Source organism: Pinus tabuliformis, chromosome X (assembly GCF_031772625.1).
Source record: "Pinus tabuliformis cultivar Carrire ecotype Pingquan chromosome X, CPIR1, whole genome shotgun sequence".
NCBI classification, from domain to species: domain Eukaryota; kingdom Viridiplantae; phylum Streptophyta; class Pinopsida; order Pinales; family Pinaceae; genus Pinus; species Pinus tabuliformis.
The window spans coordinates 624,944,419-624,964,733 of record NC_142308.1 but is presented as its reverse complement, the minus strand read 5'-3'; the positions used below and the strand labels follow the sequence as shown (position 1 = coordinate 624,964,733).

Sequence of the window (20,315 nt, the reverse complement as noted above, 5' to 3'; positions counted from 1 at the left end):
TGAAAGTTTACTTTCTGGCTTTTGATTTGTTTCCATTGTGCTTTGAGTGTAGGTCATGTAACACACAAGCATATATAGGGTCTTTATTCCATCACATTTCTGGCAAATACTAAATGTTGAAGTCTTTTGAGCAATTCATTTTGTATGCAAGAGTAACTAAAAAACAAATTACATGTTTGCATTCAGAAAGCACGTCCATCTGTCATGGGGACAATATTTTCGCCCGTTTTTCATATGTCAAAGGATGCTAGCAGTGGAACTACAGCAACATGTACAGGTATTAGTGAGATTGAATATCTTTTTTAATCTTTTGTTTATTTTGCCAAATGATATATTTTAATTGGAGCTCTTTGCATGAATACCAAGCACATTTTGGTTCCATATCTTATGCTTTGTCATTATTTCTCAGGTATCAAGATATAGCTTGATTAATGGTGATTTGTTATCTATTAGTTTATTAAAGTAATTGCTAGCTGACTCTCATTAAGATATATTAAGTTGGATTTTATTTTCATTGTCATTTTATTTATAAAAATATCCAAAGTGTGGCAATTTTTTCAACATAAAATTCTAAGAGAGTGTAGCACAAAGTAATGTTGAAGACAAGGATATGTGTGTACTCAAAACAATTCTTGTTGTGTCCAAAAAAGTGGAAAATGATATATCCTGATTGCAGGGCGAAATGTATGTCGCTTTCTGTTATTTTTGTCTTTGGTTTTTTTGTTTATATATATATATATTTGTTATTTATTCTTCTTATTTGATTTAATTTACTGAAAGTCCATTCCCAGTGAAGCTACAGAATCAGACTCCCAAATATTTCTGAGGATTAAGCAATTCTTCATTATGAATAGGGCAGCACAAGACAAGCAAGTTGTCATTAGCTCTTGTACTTGTGCTAGTGTTGTACAACATTCTAAAAGGTTTCTGACTAAGTTACCAGGATTTGGATACGGATACAGATTCGGATCTGGATATGGAAATGGGTCCGCTTGATTTTTGAAAAGCTGAGATTCAGATACGGCAAGGAAACAGCAAGTACAATCGATATAAATATACTTTTATAACAATTTTTTCAATATGTAATTTATATTTACATTTATAATATATAATATTCATATTGTGATTTAATGGGTTAGCTTGAGTGGTTGAGTGATCTGATTTGCATTTGGTATCAAATCCTTGGGCTGTTTGCCTATGTGACATGTTAATATGTTTATAATCAATATCTTCAGAATTATTGTGATTATACTACCCATGAACAACAATAGAGTTTACAGGGTGTGTCCGTGAATTTCATGGAAAAACATATAATACTTAATAATTAAAATAGAATTAATTATTTTATGAAAGTATATACTTATATAAAAAAATAATTAAATGATAAATAATAATAATTTAATACACTGCTTACTGTATATGAATTAAATAATAAACATGTAAGTTATAATCTATAAACTTTAAAACGTGTACATAACAAATTTGATATATTTTAAATAATTAATTTCATAATATATATGCACAATAAACTAATAAATTTGTTGTATTTTGAATAATTAACTTATAATATATATACATATTAAAACTACTTTATAAAGTTTTGAATTATAAGATTTCTAAAATAATGTAAATAAAATATCACAGATTTATAAAATTATTGTAAAATAATTAAATTAATATAAATAAAGTTTACCATATTTTTAATTAAATTATAATATATCCAAAAAGTTATAGTTAAATTAATGTTAAATGAAGTATAACATATTTATAATTAAATTATGAGTAATGACATACGCTCCACCGATAAATAAAAATCCGAGGACCAATTTGATACGACGAAGTCTGTAGATCGAAGATCCCAAAAACAATGATATTAATGCCAACCACAACGTGGAATGCATTGTCTTCGCTGTCACTCATACATGATCTCACTCTTATTGGCTGCACATACTGTCATGCTCATTTATGCATCTTTGGCGGGCCAAGCGCGTGATGCTTTATCCGCTTCCAACAAGAAGATGTCGTGGTTAGGGCGTGTGATGCATTGTCAACTTACAATGAGCAACCATCGAGGTTAGGGCGCATGATGCATTGTCGGCTTTCGACAAACAACCGGGTCAGGGCACTGCCGTGATACAATTCACTCGTTAAAGATTTGTTTTGTAGCGGATCTTAGGCGAATCTGGATCCAGATCCGTTTCTGATCCGGGGATTCACATATCCATTCCCCAAGGTGGACGAATTTGGTAACATAGGTTTCTGAGGATTAAGCAATTCTTCATCATAAATAGGACATCAAAAGACAAGCATGAACAATTAGCTTTGGTTAAAAGGTTGCCCTTCTTAGGTTAGTGCTTTACTGTGAGAGACTTGCATTATCATAAACATTCTTCCAAACTTTTTGACGAATACATGTTGGTTTTTAAAGAGTGCATGGACATCATAGTAAACACACAATAGTGTAGAAGATATCAAACTATAAATGAATGCTACAGAAGCTTTACATCATAGGGCTAGCCCGAGGTATGCTTCCCATATATTGGCTCATGTACTACACTCTCAAGAATATGTCATAACTCATTACATTAGATATTATGCCTTGGATCGTTATGGTGGCGAGTTTTAAGGGATTATTCATAGCTTCAGCTTCATCTATGCAATTATCCGCTGACTGCCCTACCAAAAGAGATTTGACAAACTATTCTCTTTATTTGACAGACTGTCCTACCAACAAAGGCTTGACAGGTTACCTTACCCACCAAAATTTGACAAAAATCTCTTGTGACTTACCATTCTCATCACAACTAACTGAACCACTTATCCTATGCCAACAGATAGAGCAACCTCATCCACACCTAATCCACTACCAATAAAAATAGAGTGATTTGGATTCCACAACATAATTTGCGCCTTTAAAAGTGACCACAACTGAAATAACAAATCATCTTTTGCTGTTCACATGTAACATGCTGCTAATGCAGATTAAACATGACTTCTCTAAGAATGTATCGACACTAATCTCATTCATTAAAATTTCCAGCAGTAGTATAGATGCTGCATTTCGCCATATCAATCTCTCAAGTGTGCCTATAACAAAATAATCCAAAAGCAGCATGCCCTACATTGAGGTTTAAGGGCTTGGCTGATATCTTCAGCTCCATCTGTGCATTTTCTGCCTACTGTCCTACTAACCAAGGTTTGATAGCTCCTCCTGCCAACCAAAATCCGACAAAAAAACTCTAATGACTAACCAATCCCATCGCAACAAACAGAACAACCTATCCTATCCCATCAACCATAACAACCTGTTGACCACTACGTGTCAACAACCCATAGCATTACACCCCCTTTTTTCGCAAAAGGGATAGCGCGTGATCGATGTGTTCGTGCCGTTCAGCTATCATCGTCAGCCTGATTATTATGTTATAATGTAAACCCATTCTGCATGTGTATAATGTAAATAATTTTAGCAGATCCGTGTCGTTTATGTAATTGCCTAGGTAAACCTACTTTTCTGGTGATGATCTACATTCCGGGAGGTTTTTTGTCTCACCGATCCATTCTCGAATGGTCGGCAGAGTTTCCCTCCAACCTTACTCCAAAGCCGGAATGGATTCTGTCACTGGGATCTTAGGCAAGTCTAGTGTTATAGATCTAGTCTATGTAAAAGTGATTTGGGAATAATCATAACTATTTGGTTAGGGTATTTTATTACAAATTGCTTGGTCTGCTGGATTATATTTGTGTCGCAGAAATGAGTAGTCTGTGAGGGTCTTTTTCAAATGGGTTTTCCCCCTTATGATGTAAAAATATGAAAATTATGATGTAAAGTGTCTTGAGGGTTGGAAAAAATAATTTATCCCCTCATAGGTTAATTAATTAAATTTTCTGGCCAAAAAATTAATTAAAATCCTAAGCCAGAAATTTAATTAATTCTAGGTCCTAGGTAAATTTAAATTCTCCAAAGGGAAAATTCGTCGGTCCTTAAAATTCAAATTTTAAAAGGTCCCGGGACTAAAGTAAATTAATTATTTTGCTAAATTTTAAGTCTTTGGTCTCTGGGGTCTAGTCAAAGTCAAAATTTTGAGGAAATTAATTCAAAAATTTAATTTTTGAATTAATTAAAATGCATATAATTGAAAAATTCGAATTTCCTCAAGAATTTAAAATTTCAATGGATGAGATTAAAAGATATTTTGATCCTCATCAACGGTTGAAATTGCTTTGACGAGGATCACTCGAACTAGCCATTGAAGATTTACCTTTAAATAGGAAGTCATTTGTCAGTCAATTCATCTGATCTTTAAATTGTGTACCAAGCTCTCAAGCTCTCTTGTATACTTTTTTGAATTAATGCAAAAGTCTTTGGGGTTTCAACGTGCTGTAGTATTCCTCTTGATGAATTTATGGTAACATTGTTTTAATTTCTGCTTAATATTAAATGAAAACTATCAATCAATAGCTCTCTTAGAATAATCTGAATACATGTATCTTATTCAGTTTGTTGGATCTAGGGTAACATTTTTAATTTTGATTGAAGTAGCATGTATCTCTATTTCCTTAGAATTTTATTGTTGTTCTATTTCTCTACTTGATTTGATGGGTGATCTAGTGTTTGCAAAAGATCTTTCAGGTTCTCATTGAACATTTGGGGATAGTCCTCGGTTGGACCAGCCAACTCTCAACACATATTTTTTAAAGAGCCTACATGTAAGCCTCAGGATTTATCTAACGAGATTTTTTTTTTTTTGTTCTCTGCAGGGTGTTTTTGGGCTAGTACCTCTCTAAAATTTGAAAATCTTTTAAATATTTTGTGGAAATTTTGATAGATCTAGCTATTAAGAGCCTTAGATTATCAGATTTGGGAACGGAGTTGAACTCATACTCCTTAGATCTGATAGATCTGTAAATTATTTGTATAGATTTGTTATTTACTTGTATAGATTTGTAAATTATTTGTATAGATCTGTTATTTACTTGTGTAGATTTGAAATTTTGTAACATAATTTTGAATTTTAACACTTGGGTTTTTGGGATTTTCTCTATTTTTGTACATATTGGGTATTGGGGTTTTCTCTTTTCACTTGTGCAGGAATAGATATGAGAAATCAACCAATGAAATCTTCAGATCTGAGCTAGATCTAGACTCTGGAGGGCAAGATCTGGGCTCAAAGATTGTTTGCAGGGATCGATCTGAAATTTTATCCAAAGAGATCTTCAGATGTGGGCCAAATCTAGACCCTGGAGGGCAAGATTTGGACTCAGAAATTTGTTTGCAAGGCCAACCATTAAAGATTTTGCAATAAATCTGAAGATCTGAAGCAAAATAATTTTTTCAGAACAAGGGTTTCAAGTTTTGGGGCTTTTAAGCCTAGATCTGCCTTCTCCTAGCTCAACGCTAGTTTTATTGGCCCTGTGCTAGCTCTCATTGGTCCTAGATTCCCCTTGCTTCATTTCTAATTTGAATAATTAATTTTCTGAAGCTAATCATTGGTGGGTTTTTGCAGAAAATTTCGTAAAAATTTGTGTTGCAGGTATTGAAATTTATTTTTTTGGGCAACTTGGGCAAGTGATCTTCAAGGCATAGGGCCTAAGGGTTTGATTTCTAAACCATCTTTTTCCTCGCTGTTTGCTACAACAGTCATATACCTTTCTAATAGTGGTGAAAAATACATCTAAGTGGTCCGAAATTAATTAAAAAAATTGCTAAATACATTAATAAGTCATTTATGTTTGATGTGTATCAAAAATTTGGCGTAGATCTGCATTTTGGGTGACTGTTATCTCTGAATAATTCTGTATTTGAAGTCTGAAATATAATAGTGGCAAAATTTCATGTGGGTTAGCCTAAAATCAGTTTCTAAGTTGTCTAATACATTAAGGAATTAATTTCTTGAGTTGGGCATTCATCATTAGCCTTATTTCATGTTTTAATTGCTGGCTGTAATCAATGTTGTAAAACTCCGACTCTGACTCCGACTCGGCTGAGGGTCGACTTTGACTCGGTATCGACTCGGCCGACTCGATTTCAATGACTTGGTTGTTGTAAAAATCACATTAAATATTTTTTTTTTTATAAAAAAAACATAATTTTAAAGATTTTCATTCATGTTTCCAAACACACAACATTAGCTTTGCTCAACATGTAAACCCTAGCATCTTGTTATCAATGCTCAAAAACTGCTATCAACAATTCTGTTGTTTTGCCTCATCATCTCAACCTGTAGAACAAACCCTACTCAAACCCTAGCTGTTGCATAATACACCTTCACTGTCATATCCTTCAATGCAAACTTCAAGACAATCTAAGTATCCAACCATTGTTGATGTCCCTAGATGTGCAATCAGCTACCAAGTTGCTATAGTAAAAAAATTTCAACAGTCTAATTAGATACACCAAGGTGACTGTCGTATAACAAGGTGGTCATCATATATGGGGTTACTGTTATCACTATCAAGTCAAAGGGACAAGCCATTCATTGCTGTCATATCATTTCAAGATTACATAGAGATGACTGTCATATACTAGGTCACTGCTATATGTCTAGGGCATTGTCATATATCAAGGGCACTGTCATATATCAAGGTGACTGCGATTACATTTCATTGTCAAGTCTAATCACACAATACTGTCATACTTGTCATTACATATCATACAAATTATTGCCAAGATTACTGTCATATCACAAGGTTGCTGCTATATCACAAGATTTCTATTACATAGTACATACAAGATTATTGCCCTATGTATCATTGTCGGGCCAAGTCATGGATTACTGACCTACTACTAAGTTTCAAGGACACTCAATCATGTGTCAAGGTCATTGCTATGTCAACAAGGTCAATGACATATCAATTTGTGTCATACCTCAAAAGAGAAACATGACTGTCATATCTAAACCTTTGCATTACAATCACTGCCCAAGCATCACTTCCATGGATCACTGACCATACATCATAACCATGCATCACTTTTATATTGTTGTCAAGACATATTGTCATAAACATAAATATCACTTTTATACTATTGTCTCCAACCCGATCGAGTAGGCTCAGACTCTGCTGAGTCAGCCGGGTTATTATCGAGCCGGCCGAATCCTAAAACATTGGCTGTAATAAGTATATAAGATTTGATATAATTATGGAAATCACATCATAATAGGCTGAAATTTTTTGATAATTCATGTGGGCAAGTTTGGAAACATATTCGGTAAATTTTTGGCATAAAGATATCATTGATAGCGTACTATTTTCATTGTCATATTGCTGCTGTCATCAAGTTTTTCTTACTGCTGTCCTAAAAACTAATTTCGGAAAATTAAGTACTCTGTCATGGAATTGTGATAAAATTCATATCTTTTGTTTCATAAACTGAGTATTTTTTGAGCATCTGTTGACATTGATTGCAAAGAAGTTTTTGTTCTCTTTGAGCTATAATTGTATCAAGAAAGATTTGAAATAAGCTTTTGGTTTAGTTGTAATATTTTCAGGGGTTTATGTTTAAGTCTTCATCCAATAAAGCGAACATTTTATTGGTGATTAAGGGCTTTTGCAACACAAGTGTTTCTAATCCTCGGGTCTAACTTCTTTTCATCATCTGATGCATTTGCATATAAGTTAGTTTTGCATAAATAAAATTTACTTCCAAGCATAAGCTTGGTTGATAGAGAGATAGGTATCCATCCATCTTTGCTTGAGAAGCTTGCTTTTAATAGTACTTAAAACGGTGACCTTGCAGTCGTTAGAGCCACAACTCTCTGCAGCGCTGAAGGCATCGGGTATGTTAGATTTTCAGGAGAGGTATCGTTAATCACACCTTAGTGTGCTTCACCTTATCTTCTTTCTGCCAATTACTACAAAATCAGGCTCAATATAGAAAGGATCGAAGGGTTAAAACTTAGATAGGCATTTAACTAAAATTAACCAAGATTCTTGCATCTCATATTAGCTTTAGGATCTGCACTTCATATAAGATAGTCATTCATCAAGCAACAATTGTAAATCAATTACTTGGTCCTAAATTTCCTGGCAAGATAGTTGAATCCATAAAGCACTGGCATCGATTGCTTAAAATCTAATCAAATCCTATAAATCTTGCTAAATCTAAATGAAGTACTTGGTCGCTTCATTGTGTCTCCCGAATTGGTTGGTTTCCAACTAGTTGTTCTTCATTCCATTTTTGTAGGGTCTACTCCCCTTAGTCTGCTGTAGGGAGACAATTTAAACGGAGAGATTGGGGATTAGGGTGACAGTCCCCAATTTGAGTTGTTGTCGTGGTGCCTAGACACTTTGTGCGACAACACAACCTATCCTATCCCATCAACCATAACAACCTCATCAACACCGAAGCCCCTATCAATGGCAATAGATTGTGCACTGGATTCCACAACAGAATTTATGCGTTTAAAAGGGACCATTACAACTACTTGAAACTAATTGTCTTATCCTGTTCACATGTAACATGTTGCTAACACCGTTATTAAAATTTACCAACATATACATATGTGCACCAGATCAATGCTAGAGTTTGCTATATGCTCCCTCAAGACCCACCTCCAAATGATAGTTTTAATAAATTGTTAATACTCTCAATCTTTGCTGTGTTCAATATTCATTCTCAATCTTGACTTTCAAACATCAAAGGATGTATTGTTTCTGAACCACTTGTCTTGACTAAAGCTTGATGTGTGAAACTACTACCCTGCTTTCAAACAGGAACTGCAAAATTTAATCTTTGGTTGAAGTCTGACGCTGCCACGCCGCTTTTCAAATGGGAACTGCAAAATTCAATCTGTGGTTGAATATTCTATTTCTCATTGTCCTGCTCAGTGTTATCAGGACCGGATCGAATCGGCTGGTCTGTCCGGTTTAAGGCCAAAGCTGGTTTGGACCGGTGACCTGAACCGTTTTTGGCGAGTTTGGTACCAAACCGACATTTTTCATTGAATTGTTCAGTTTGGTACTGAACTGGATGGTTTTGCACATTGCTGCAAAGGGCCCTTTGAACACAATTTTTTTTCAAAAAAACAATGATTTATGACAGGGGAAGCCTAGTATTTGACCACATTTCCCTACTAATGCTATGCAATTCATGGTACTCCTTTATCTTTCATTTTTGTCCTTTTACTTAAATTTTTAACATTACCATGAAATGACTCGGGATGCTTGAGAGTGGTTCTGACCTCATTGGATTTCATATGGAGAAAGTAGAATTTTATATCTCACTCAAAATGTAGCAGACTTAATAGTTTTTCCAGGATCTCACGATTGGGGGGGATTGCAGTGCTCCATTGGATTTTGTCATGTATGAGGGTATGGAACTAGCATATAATCGAGAGCACCAAGCCCGCTATGTACTTCAATGTTAGTGTCATTGGTTGTCAAACTCCCCTATCATGAGCCTACTAAAAAAATACCCATCACTCAAACAAAATCTTTGACTTGCATGCTATGCTTTTTCTATCTTATTTTAATGCTTAGAAGGTGATTTTGATGATATGTAGGTATTTGTTGTAGCATTATTTTCTTTTGGATATGAGAGGCCATGTGGAGCTTGTTTGTTGATGTATTTTCGGTTTAGAGATGGATTGCACTCGGTGCAATTTTGGTTATGTGCACCCTTACATGCTATATAAATGAGAATTTTTGCTTATTTGTGTATAAATGGTTTGGATTCATATCGATGCACATGAATATATATTTTTTTCTTTAAAATTTGAATATTTTATGTGTTTTTGGTTGACCAGTTTTTCTGTCTGGTCTTTTTAGCCGTTCCGGTGCAGTTCTGACCGGTTCACGGTCCGTGGGGTCTACGAGTTCGATGAGTGGTCTGGTTTTGATAACATTGGTCCTGCTTCTCTGGATAATTAGCTTTTGAATTCATCCAAAGCAAACTTCTTTTCCATAATAGTTAGATGGCTCATTAGTTTTTGCCCAGCCAAAAGCATTTCCTGTTACCCTACTTATTCTTCAAAGGAACTGATCTGAAGACCAAATATGGGTCAACTTATTATGCACCAAGCCATCTGAATAACCTTTTGTAATGCTCACTTTTCTCTAGAAGAGCATCTTGGATGTGCATGGTGTATCTCTAGTTTATTGATTTAATTGTATTTTACCAGCTCGGTTTGTTTCTTATGCCATTTTGTTGACTTCCACAGTTAAGTTTCAGTTTCTGGTTCTTGCGGTAAGCTCACAAAACCTGGAAAAACTTTACAATTTGGAATTTCTTATTATGCTGTGGGTCCTGTTAACACCATTTGGGCAAAATGTACCTAGGGAAGGTGCCATTGTAACCTCACACAATCCCTCTACACTTTGGTCTAATGCATGCTAGCCTTGGGGGGAATCCCAATGCAATCTGGAGATCAAATGTAAATTTGGGAAACAAAATACTTTTCTGAACTGTGAAAATAACTTGCTGTTATGTCAACATCAGAAGTGAAATGTGTGTAATAAGTCCAGATCGCAAGCTAAAATGTAAATTTACACTTAATTTATTGAGCTGGCCTTGGAAGGCATGCAAATCGGCCTCAAATCAGTGCTGTCACAGCACAGATCTGTAAACTCACAAAACTATACAATTTCAAATTTCTTATTATGCTGCGGGTCCTGTTAACACCATCTGGGTAAAATGTACCTAGGGAAGGTGCCATTGTATCCTCACACTATCCCTCTACACTTTGGACTAGTTCATGCTAGCCTTGGGGGGAATCCCAATGCAATCTGGAGATAAAATGTAAATTTGGGAAACAAAATACTTTTTAAACTGTGAAAATAACTTGCTGTTATGTCAAAATCAGAAGTGAAATGTGTGTAATAAGTCCAGATAGCAAGCTAAAATGTAAATTTACACTTAATTTATTGTGTCGGCCTAGGAAGGCATGCAAATCGTCCTCAAATCAGTTCTGTCATAGCACAGATCTGTGGTAAATATATAAAAAACAGTCAACTTAAAACTCTGAATATTATATCTGTAATCTATGTCACAGGGTTCGGCGAACCTGAAAAAAAAATTTGTAATTCGTTCAGGTTTGCCGAATCTGATATTCGAACCTCAAGTCAAACCTGAACGAACTCGAACCTAAACGCACCTGAACGAACCTCAACGAACCTGAACGAACCTCAACGAGCCTGAAGGCGAATTTTAAAGAATTTTTTAAAGTTCGATTTTTTTTTAATGATGCACTGAGAACTTCATTATGACAGCCATGATAGCTGTTTTATCCTACCTTCATCACTGTACTCTAGACCATCGTGTTGACTGTGATTATGCGAGATTGTATTCCATGACTGCAGGATCATTGTGATCTTTCTTACACCGAGATAGTGAGATCATGTAAAGATAGTGAGGGATCCGAAGATCTTTCAATTACATATATATATACATTGACTGTTAAGAAATAGATCCACCGAGATGAGATACTATTCGTCACTATACTGAGGTCCTTACTGTCTCATTTATTCCGAGACTGTAATGGTTACTGTGGCTCTTTGTTATGCAGGTATTGTACCGTGTGTCCTCAGTGGCTAATACACTAATGATTATTCTACTATGGAAGACATTTCTAACTTAATAATACTTTCTAAATTCCTTTGAGGAAAATTCCTCCATTCAGTGAATACTCTAAGCTCCTCTAACGATGGAACATTATTGTCGATGTACATTAACATTTTGTTCAGTGCAGATAAATAGGAAAATACATCTCTAGCTAACCCACACAATATTCCGGTTGCAACATTGTTTAGCATTTATGGAGGATAGCAAAATCAAAGAATTTTCTTCACGAGTCTTTCTATGTTTATAGTGGACAAAAGGGAGTCACAGGCAACATAAATTTGTATCCTCCGAGAATGATCATTTCTGTGGCTTTGTTATTGTGCCAAAATTGTAGTGTATATATATATATATATATATATGTGATTGAGACAACGTCTAACATCAATCTTATTAGGCCGAGAGAGAGGTTCTATCACTGTTGTTCTTTGTCTAGAGTCTAGACTTCTACAGGAGTATCACCGAGGCCTTGATGCCAAGACTGCTATGCGAGATCCATTGACACTGTGCCTTTGTCCTAGATCTTTGCTACTCCATTCAGCTGAGATCCTCACAGGTATGTCGAGATCACTCACTGTGCAATTGTGATATGTCTAGGTAGATTTGTATGCTAAAACAGATATGCCGAGAATGTCTAATCCTTCAATCTTTGCAACGTCCATTATACAAGGTTATTCTTGCTCCTTTAGACTGAGGTCATATATATATATATATATATATATATATATATATATATATATATGAAAAATATGTATAGTTGAACCTAATGCCGAACCTCATTCGAACCTGATCGGAAAATTCGATTTCGAATCGAACTTAATCGTTGTCGAACTCGAATTCGAACTCGAACCATGTGACATAGTCTGTAATCACAATGCCTTGAATTCTGTGTGCGATGGAGTAGAAAATCATTGAGTAGTGTGATTCCCATTGTCAATTGAAACAGAATTCATGTAAAACAATGAAACACATCAATCAAATGAGCTTTAGTGGCCAAATAAGATAGTTCATTTATTCCAGTACTGCAAGTACTATAAGGCTTCATTTATTCCAGTGCTGTGACTACTACAAGGTTTTGGAGATATTGGCTTCAATTTGAAGGCCCTACAAGATGCCAAATAGCCTCCAGAGCCCCTTCTCTCACCAAGTCCAGGGATGGAAGCACATGAAGAGGATGGGAATTCATTACCTTTTGATATCTTGTATATTGATCATGGGCATGTATAGAATTCTTCTCTGAATAGAATGGGTATAATAGTGGGAGGTCGGATAGAAGTTCTCAAGTAGGGATAAGATAGCAGTGCAAAAATAAATGAAACCCTGCTAGGAATAGAACTTTATTGATGATAGCATGAGGCATGCCTCAAATTTGGTTGAGTAAGTTTGAAGGTATCTTCCAGAATACATCCTCTTCTGTCAAAATAGCTGTTGGTGATAGCAATCTGGTTTTTTTAATGCCATGACAAAGGAGTTCAACAATCAATAGTACCAACATCAGAGTACATAAAGGGCTTGGTGCTCTTGATTAAATGGCAATCACATAACCTCATATGTGATAGAATCTAATAAAATGCCACAATTCTTGCAGAACACTGAGTCCATGAAAATTGTTAAGTTGAATTTTGAATGGGATATGGAATTCAACTTTGTCCATAGGATAGCTGATAAGGTTGGAACCACTCTCAAACATCCTGAAACAATTAATGCTAATGTTAAAATTTTAAGTAACAGGATATCCTTTTACTACAAGAATTTAACATTACCATTAATTGCGAACATTTTTGGTCAAACCTACTAAAAAACCACAAATGCGTCCATGGAATGTTTGGGGGGCAACCAGGGAGTTCCTAGGGAGCATGCTCCTTGCTCTAGCAGTGTCCCGAGGAGTGCCATGCTCCCAACAATGGGAGGAAACATTCTAGGGAGCTGCAGAGTGTGCTATCAAACTTTGGGAGCAAGCTCCCAAGGGTGCTTCTTGGATGCTCTCGCTTGGAGTATGGTTTTAGTCCATGAAGATGAATGAAAATAGAAAAATCTTGCCTTTCTTTAAGCAAAAATCACCCAACTCTTGAAACACATTTTTTATTCTTCTCACCATAATTTTGAGATAGGGTTATAGGAGAGCTCTACTTTTGCATGAAAGTCTATTTTCGTTGAGATTGAGTAGCAATGAATTCCACTTTAGCATCCTCTGGTCTTTCTATCAACACTACAAGGGCATCAGATGAATGTGAAGTTGATGAGGTCTTGAGCAGGTGTGCAAAGTAGTGTGCAAAACAGTCTTGCAGTTATTGCGATATTATCAAAATTATCATGTTAATATCACCAAAACCAACCTCTACAATAATATCGGTAGTAATTATCGCGATAATTTACCCTTTTGAAATTATTGCCCTGTCCTTGTCAATTTCAACTTGTTACCATTTTCTTTCTTTCTTTCTTTTGACCCTAATTTTTTAAAAGTGAGTTAGGGGATTGGGCTTATGAGATACTATAACTGTTTCCATCAAGCAAACAAGGGGAAATCTATTGTTTTCATTTCCCATGTTTAATCTCATGAGATACATACCCTAGTGGTTCATCTCAGGATGTTTGAGAATGGTTCCAACCTCATTGGATTTCATATGGAGAAAGTAGAATTTTAGATCCCATTCAAAATCCAACTGACTTAACATAGGATTTCAGGATTGGCAGGATTGCAATGTTTCTACTACATTTTGTGATGTACGAGGGTATGGAACTGACATTTAATCAATATCACCAAACCCTCTGTGTACCTTGATGTTGTTGGCGCTGATTGTTGGAATACTCTTTCATGACCCGAATAAAATTGTACACTTCACTCAATTATTCATGACCTTAGTAAAAGTGTACACTCTAAAGCAAAATCATTGATTAGGATGTTAAGCTTTTGTATCTTATTTTAATGCTCAAAGAGTGATATTGATGAGGAGGATCCCAATATAGGTGATGGTTTTGATATTATGTAATCATTTGTTGTAGCATGATTTTCTTTGAATTTTGGAGGCCATTTAGAGACCATCTATTGATCTATTTCGATTCAGAGATGGATTTCACTGGGTGATATTTTGGTTATATGCACCCTTGCTATATAAATGAGAAATTTTGCATATTTGTGTATAATAATTTCGATTTCTATGGATGCACATGAATTATATGTTCTTTTCAAAATTTGAATATTTTATGTATTTTTTGATTGACCAATCTTTTGGTTCAGTTCTGAGAACATTGTTAAGGATGGTGTGACCTTTTTCCATCAAGCAAACAAGGGCAAATCCGTGGAAATCCATTGTTTTCATTGCCATGATTCATCTCATGAGATGCATTTATTTTTGTTTTGATATGATTGTGTTGCATTTTATTAGATCTAATGATTCAAGACAAATATCATATTTCAATATCGGTGTCTGATGGATCACTTGACATTGTATATATCGATTTTATTTTCATATTTATGTAGCAATATGTTTGTTTGATGTTGATGTTGTTTTAGAAGTTAAAAATTGAGAAAAAATGATTATCTTTGTATTTTTAAAGTTTCCCGATAATTTCCGATATTTTCCCCAGTATTTCTGAAAATTTAAATTTGGACCCCTGACAATAAATTGCCGATAACGATAAATGTAACATTGGTGCAAAGCATGGATGCTTAGTGTAAAGTTTTGGTTTTCTCCGAGAATCCTTCATAACCAAGGTATTTTGAGATTTCAAAAGGGATGTTAGGGGGTAATCCTTTTGTTGAGGTTGTTGTGTGTATTGCTTGTTATTGGCAAGCATGGCTGAGGAAGGCTGGGAAACTTGGGACTTTTGAGCAAATGTTGCAAACATCGGTGTTGGCATAAAATTGGCAAGGGTCAGGAAAACCAAAATATTATAGAAATCAGGAAAATATAGGTAAAAATCGGCAAACATCAGCTAGGCCAAAAAATCGTGATTTCGGGATTTTATTGCAATAAAATCAGGATGTTTGCAACACTGCTTTTGAGCAGCAATAACCTTGTTAGCCTTATTTCTAAGCACTTGAACCTAATCTTCCTATCTGTGGCCTGAGAGGTTGAATCAGCTTGAGAAACTTGTGGAGCTTGGTATTATATGGATTCAGGTTTGGTCATAAGGGAGCAATATTACATTTTATGATTAGGGCTTTGGTATGTAGAGCAGTTATTTTGCAGATTATTGTATCTTGTTGGTTGCACGATCATCTTATTGCCAACTGCAATGAGCACATATTCCCTAGGTCCTTTGTCAAGATGACCTATAGAGAGGCCTTCTTTTGAAGGTGAAGGTTAAATAATCTCTTAGGCTCGTGATATATAATGCCTCTGAATGACTTGGAAATACGCTCATGGAAAGGCCAATTTTTTTGTATATAGGCCTGGCAAATCCACCCTAAGAGGGCAGCAAATTTTACCATTCTCCTCAGAAGAGAAGCCCTCATGCAAATGCATGGACTGGTGGAGACAATGTCAATTTTTGTAGGAAAATAAAACAAGAACAAGGCCTTTGTCAGGCTTTGTGCTCCGGTAATGCAAATCTTAAACTTCCACACTTCATATAGGCCTTAACCCTTAAGTGGATGTGGCCCATTATGTAGCCAAGCAATGTATACTGTTGATGTTCATGGCAAGCCATGTCACATTTAGAAACACAAATATTTACAGGGAGTTTCCTTAGCATAAGTTCATTACCTCATGAAATACTTAGATAACAAAATTATGAGGCCTTTTTGGTGCACTGTCACAATGCATTTCTTCAGAGTTATGGGAGATCATGGGAGCAGCAGGTACCAGAGCAGAATTAATATTCAATGTGACAATTTTGGACTCTGATTGAGCCGTTATGTACTCTTAGACATGCTATCGGTGGGAAGCTGGAAAGTGAGTCAATGTGAAAGGAAAGTGAGTCAATGTGATGCATGGAAAGGAGTCCAGAAACTCTTAAGCTTGTCCAAATTCATTGTAACAATCATTTTAAACAGCCTATCCTTCATTATTATATTTTGTATTCTGACTGCTTATTCAGGAGATTTGTAGGGGCTCATTTGTTTTGTTACACTTAATAGTTAAACATCCCAATTAGATGCATCTCTTTGAAGGATTGACTTTACGAATTCCAAAAGTTTATTTGGGCTATAATAAAAGTTGCAAAGTTAGTGGGCGGCATTCCATAAAAAATGTTGGCAAGGAATATATTTCATTGACTGTATTGGATGGAAATCCTTGTAATTATTGGAATGACATAAAAAATAACAGTCAGATTATAGTTTCATTAATAGGATTTCTTGGTTGTCTGTAATTCATTTTGATCTTTTAGTGGATGTAATGCCAGCTTCGCTTCTTTTATTTTAGAGTCTGAAAATATTTTATGGATAGCTTTTAAGGTGCAATTTTCATGAAAGAAGTATAAGAGGGAATTTTAGAAGACTGACCTGAGCAATGAACATTCTTTTGCAGCTGATCAAGGTGAACTTATGGTCCATAAAAGTCAGCTGCTAAAGAAAAAAAATGATAACAGGGATTCATGTGAAGAACATAAAAGGAGTGTAATAGATACTTCTCCAAATTCAGGTGACATACGAAAAGAAACTTTGACCAGACTTTCTACTGATGTGGTAGAAGCAGTGCAAGGGTCTGAGACAAATTCGGGTAATCTTCCTGATGATGATCTTGATGGTTCGCAAACAGCTTTTGATGTGGCTCAGAATGGCATTGAGTGGCCTCTTGATGATCAAAATGCATCAGATGTTCATAGGCATGGTTCAGAATCAGTCCAGGAAGGTTTGTTAAGTTCAGATGGGGCATCCTTGTTTCTAGCAATGCAGCAAACTAAATTGTTGAAGTGCAATGATGAGGCCAGCCAAGAATCCAGAGTTGCTGATGAAGATGATGAAATTGATGATTTTGATCCATATTTATTCATAAAGAATTTACCAGACCTCTCTGAAGTGGTTTCATCTTTTCGGCCCATGTTGCTACCGAAACAAACACGGAGATGCCCGCCTATCACACTTGTCTTAGATTTGGATGGTAAGGCAACTGTATTGTCAATGCTAAAATCTTCTCTTTTTCACTTACTGTGTCATGGTTTCAAACTAAGAAATTCAAAAGCGAGAAAACAGTTTTTTTTTGACAACTTCTAGTCATATTTTAATTGAAGTTATTTCATGGAATTAGCTAGCATGTCATGTTCTATCATTGTTTTATCTGCAAATAGTTATAGTTAGCATAAAATATCCCATATAATATTTTGTTGTGCTTGCGCATGGTTTCTTATTTGACTTTGTAATGACTGATTATATTAGTTTCCCTTTCACATTTGTAAGGGAGCAATATGGAGGAAAAGACAAACACTTCTTACTTTTTGCTATTGTTTCTATGGTATTTTTATTGCTTTATGCCCCTCTTTTCTGATGGACACTATCAACCTATTTCCCACGAGTTCACTTATGCGGGACCTTGGTTAACTAGTTGCAGATGCCTGGTTAGTGTCCTTGCATGCTCATACAGGTCTTGGTGAACAGTCTTCATGCGTTCTATACTAGATGCTATGGTTGCACCATTTTATGTGTATGAATTCAATGCTGAGTGAATTCAACCAATTTTCCCGAGTGCAGACCTACTCTTCAGTTAAATCATGATCCATCCTTTGTGGATGTTGTCTGTTCAGTCTAACATCTCCTTTACATAGTCCACCGTGTGTTTGTTTTTTTTACACCCAACCACACATATGACTGTAGTTTGTATTTTCCATTGTTATTGATACTCTGCCTCTTTTGCTGATCTATTATTTATTGGTCAGGATGTTTACTTTTTATTTGTAGGCCCATGTTCTTGTTTTATTGGTTTACTGTCTACAAGGCACATGATTTTTGGCAACGCTATTTTCAATGGAACAAAAAGTGGTGTTTAAACTTTAGAATGCTTCTTGTTAATATTTTTTTCTAACTTATTGAGCTGGAAATTCAAGATATGTTGCAGGTCAAGATTATTTGACTTCCTCCATGTCTTTGGAAAAAGCTTGTCGGAGCTAATTATCAAATGCTGATGCCACCTCATTTAAAATCTCAATGAAGAAACATGGTTTCATTTTAATATATGTGACAGTTTCGGTTTATATCCAATATTGTTAATCATTCTGCTGCTTGTGACAGACCATAGGAAATGATGACATTGCCTGGTTTCTAGAGGATAAGTTCCTTGACTTAACTATAGGATATTCATCAGATTTAGTTTTAGGGTCCACAAAACCTGACATTTGACTAAATAAAGCTTTCCTGAAATTTACTGACACACACCCTTGACCTCTCTTGAAGTTGGATCATATTTTCATGTTACTTGACTCCAGTAATCTGGAAATTATTCAATATTATATAGTATTGAGGTTGTAACCAGTGCAGATGTAGGGGTCTCTAATGTGTGCCTTTGGCATATTATTAAAATTTTAGTATTTGAGAATATTGTTGGATACTAGGAGTGTTGAAAAATATATGGAGGCATACAAATATACAAGGTACATCAAATGTATGTGACATATGGACTAAGCTGTTTGCTTTATTGACAGCATATGTTGTTGTTTGAAGTCTGAAAATTTAACTTATAGGTTCCCAGATTGTTGAGCTTTTAGGGTAGTTGCAATTTCTTTCTTACCAGTAAGTTGTTTTGCGAAGAGCATTTGCTGTGAGCACTGTCTTATGTAGTTTGATTTGTTGAAAATATTATCCTGGAAAACTCACACACACATAAGAAGAATAATTTTTCTTAGTTTATTTTGAACTTTTTTAACTGCAAGCTATTTTCTTGTTATTTTTCTAAAAAAAATAAATAATAAATTCTCTATGATGAACAAAAGTAATCCTATTCCATCCTCCTGCAGGAGTTCTCATTTGTGTTCAATCATTTCTTGCAGAGATATCAAGAAAGGTACAACATATCTGTTACATGTCTAAGCTGTATGGTTTTCAGTGATTTGGATTATCATAATTGTATTTGATTGTAACTTGTAGAAAGTACAACAAAGCTAAGCTAGATCTGGTAGTATCTATAAGCGGTATGAGCTTCAGTGATTTGGATTACTACAAGTTGGAATGTCTATTTAAATAACAAATTGGCAACCTGCTTATGTATTTTATTTTGAACATTTTATATTTCCTGGTTTGAATATGCTATAGGCTGGTTGGGTGGTCTGAATATTCTATGTTTAGATAATAGAAGTACAAGTAATCTAATAAAGTTCAGACATATAGCCCTAGGGACTATCCATATAATTATGTCTGAGATTTCTGATAATTAATGCAGTTACATAACCTGAGTCCCCCATAACTGTTACTATTTGACATGTAGATATTAACCTGTCAGTACGTAAATATCATATATGAATGTAAGCAGTTCAGAATAGCTCACAAAATTGAAACTAACCTATTTCTTCAAGACTCTTTACAAACAATGGTTGTTTTTATTTGCAACGGAGGACGTATGTGATGATCTTAACAAGCCTTGTTGGTAAAACTGGTTTTGATGTGATGACTGCAACAAGCCTCGGAGAAGTTAGGCTCAAAATCTTCAAAACAGGATATTTGAAGTTTACCAAGGTTGGCTGGAACCAGCTGAAGCAGACTGGTGGTTGAACTGATTTTAGACCTTTGACACAAACAAAATGCTGGAATTAGTGATAATTGAGGACCATATATTAATCCTCTGACAATAATATTTTTGATTTCTTTTGTTCAGTGTTGACAGCC

The 20,315-nt window shown here is 35.2% G+C and overlaps 1 protein-coding gene across 4 annotated transcripts in view; it reads left to right on the top strand.

Moving 5' to 3' along the window:
- Positions 1–20,315, top strand: part of SSP5 (SCP1-like small phosphatase 5) — an 86,181-nt gene that overhangs the window by 41,026 nt on the left and 24,840 nt on the right. For all 4 annotated transcript variants that reach the window (XM_089449926.1, XM_089449927.1, XM_089449929.1 and 1 more), the window contains 2 exons: positions 187–277; positions 17,032–17,604. In XM_089449926.1, coding sequence (XP_089306052.1) covers positions 187–277; positions 17,032–17,604 — 664 coding nt within the window. The remainder of the gene's footprint in view (positions 1–186; positions 278–17,031; positions 17,605–20,315) is intronic.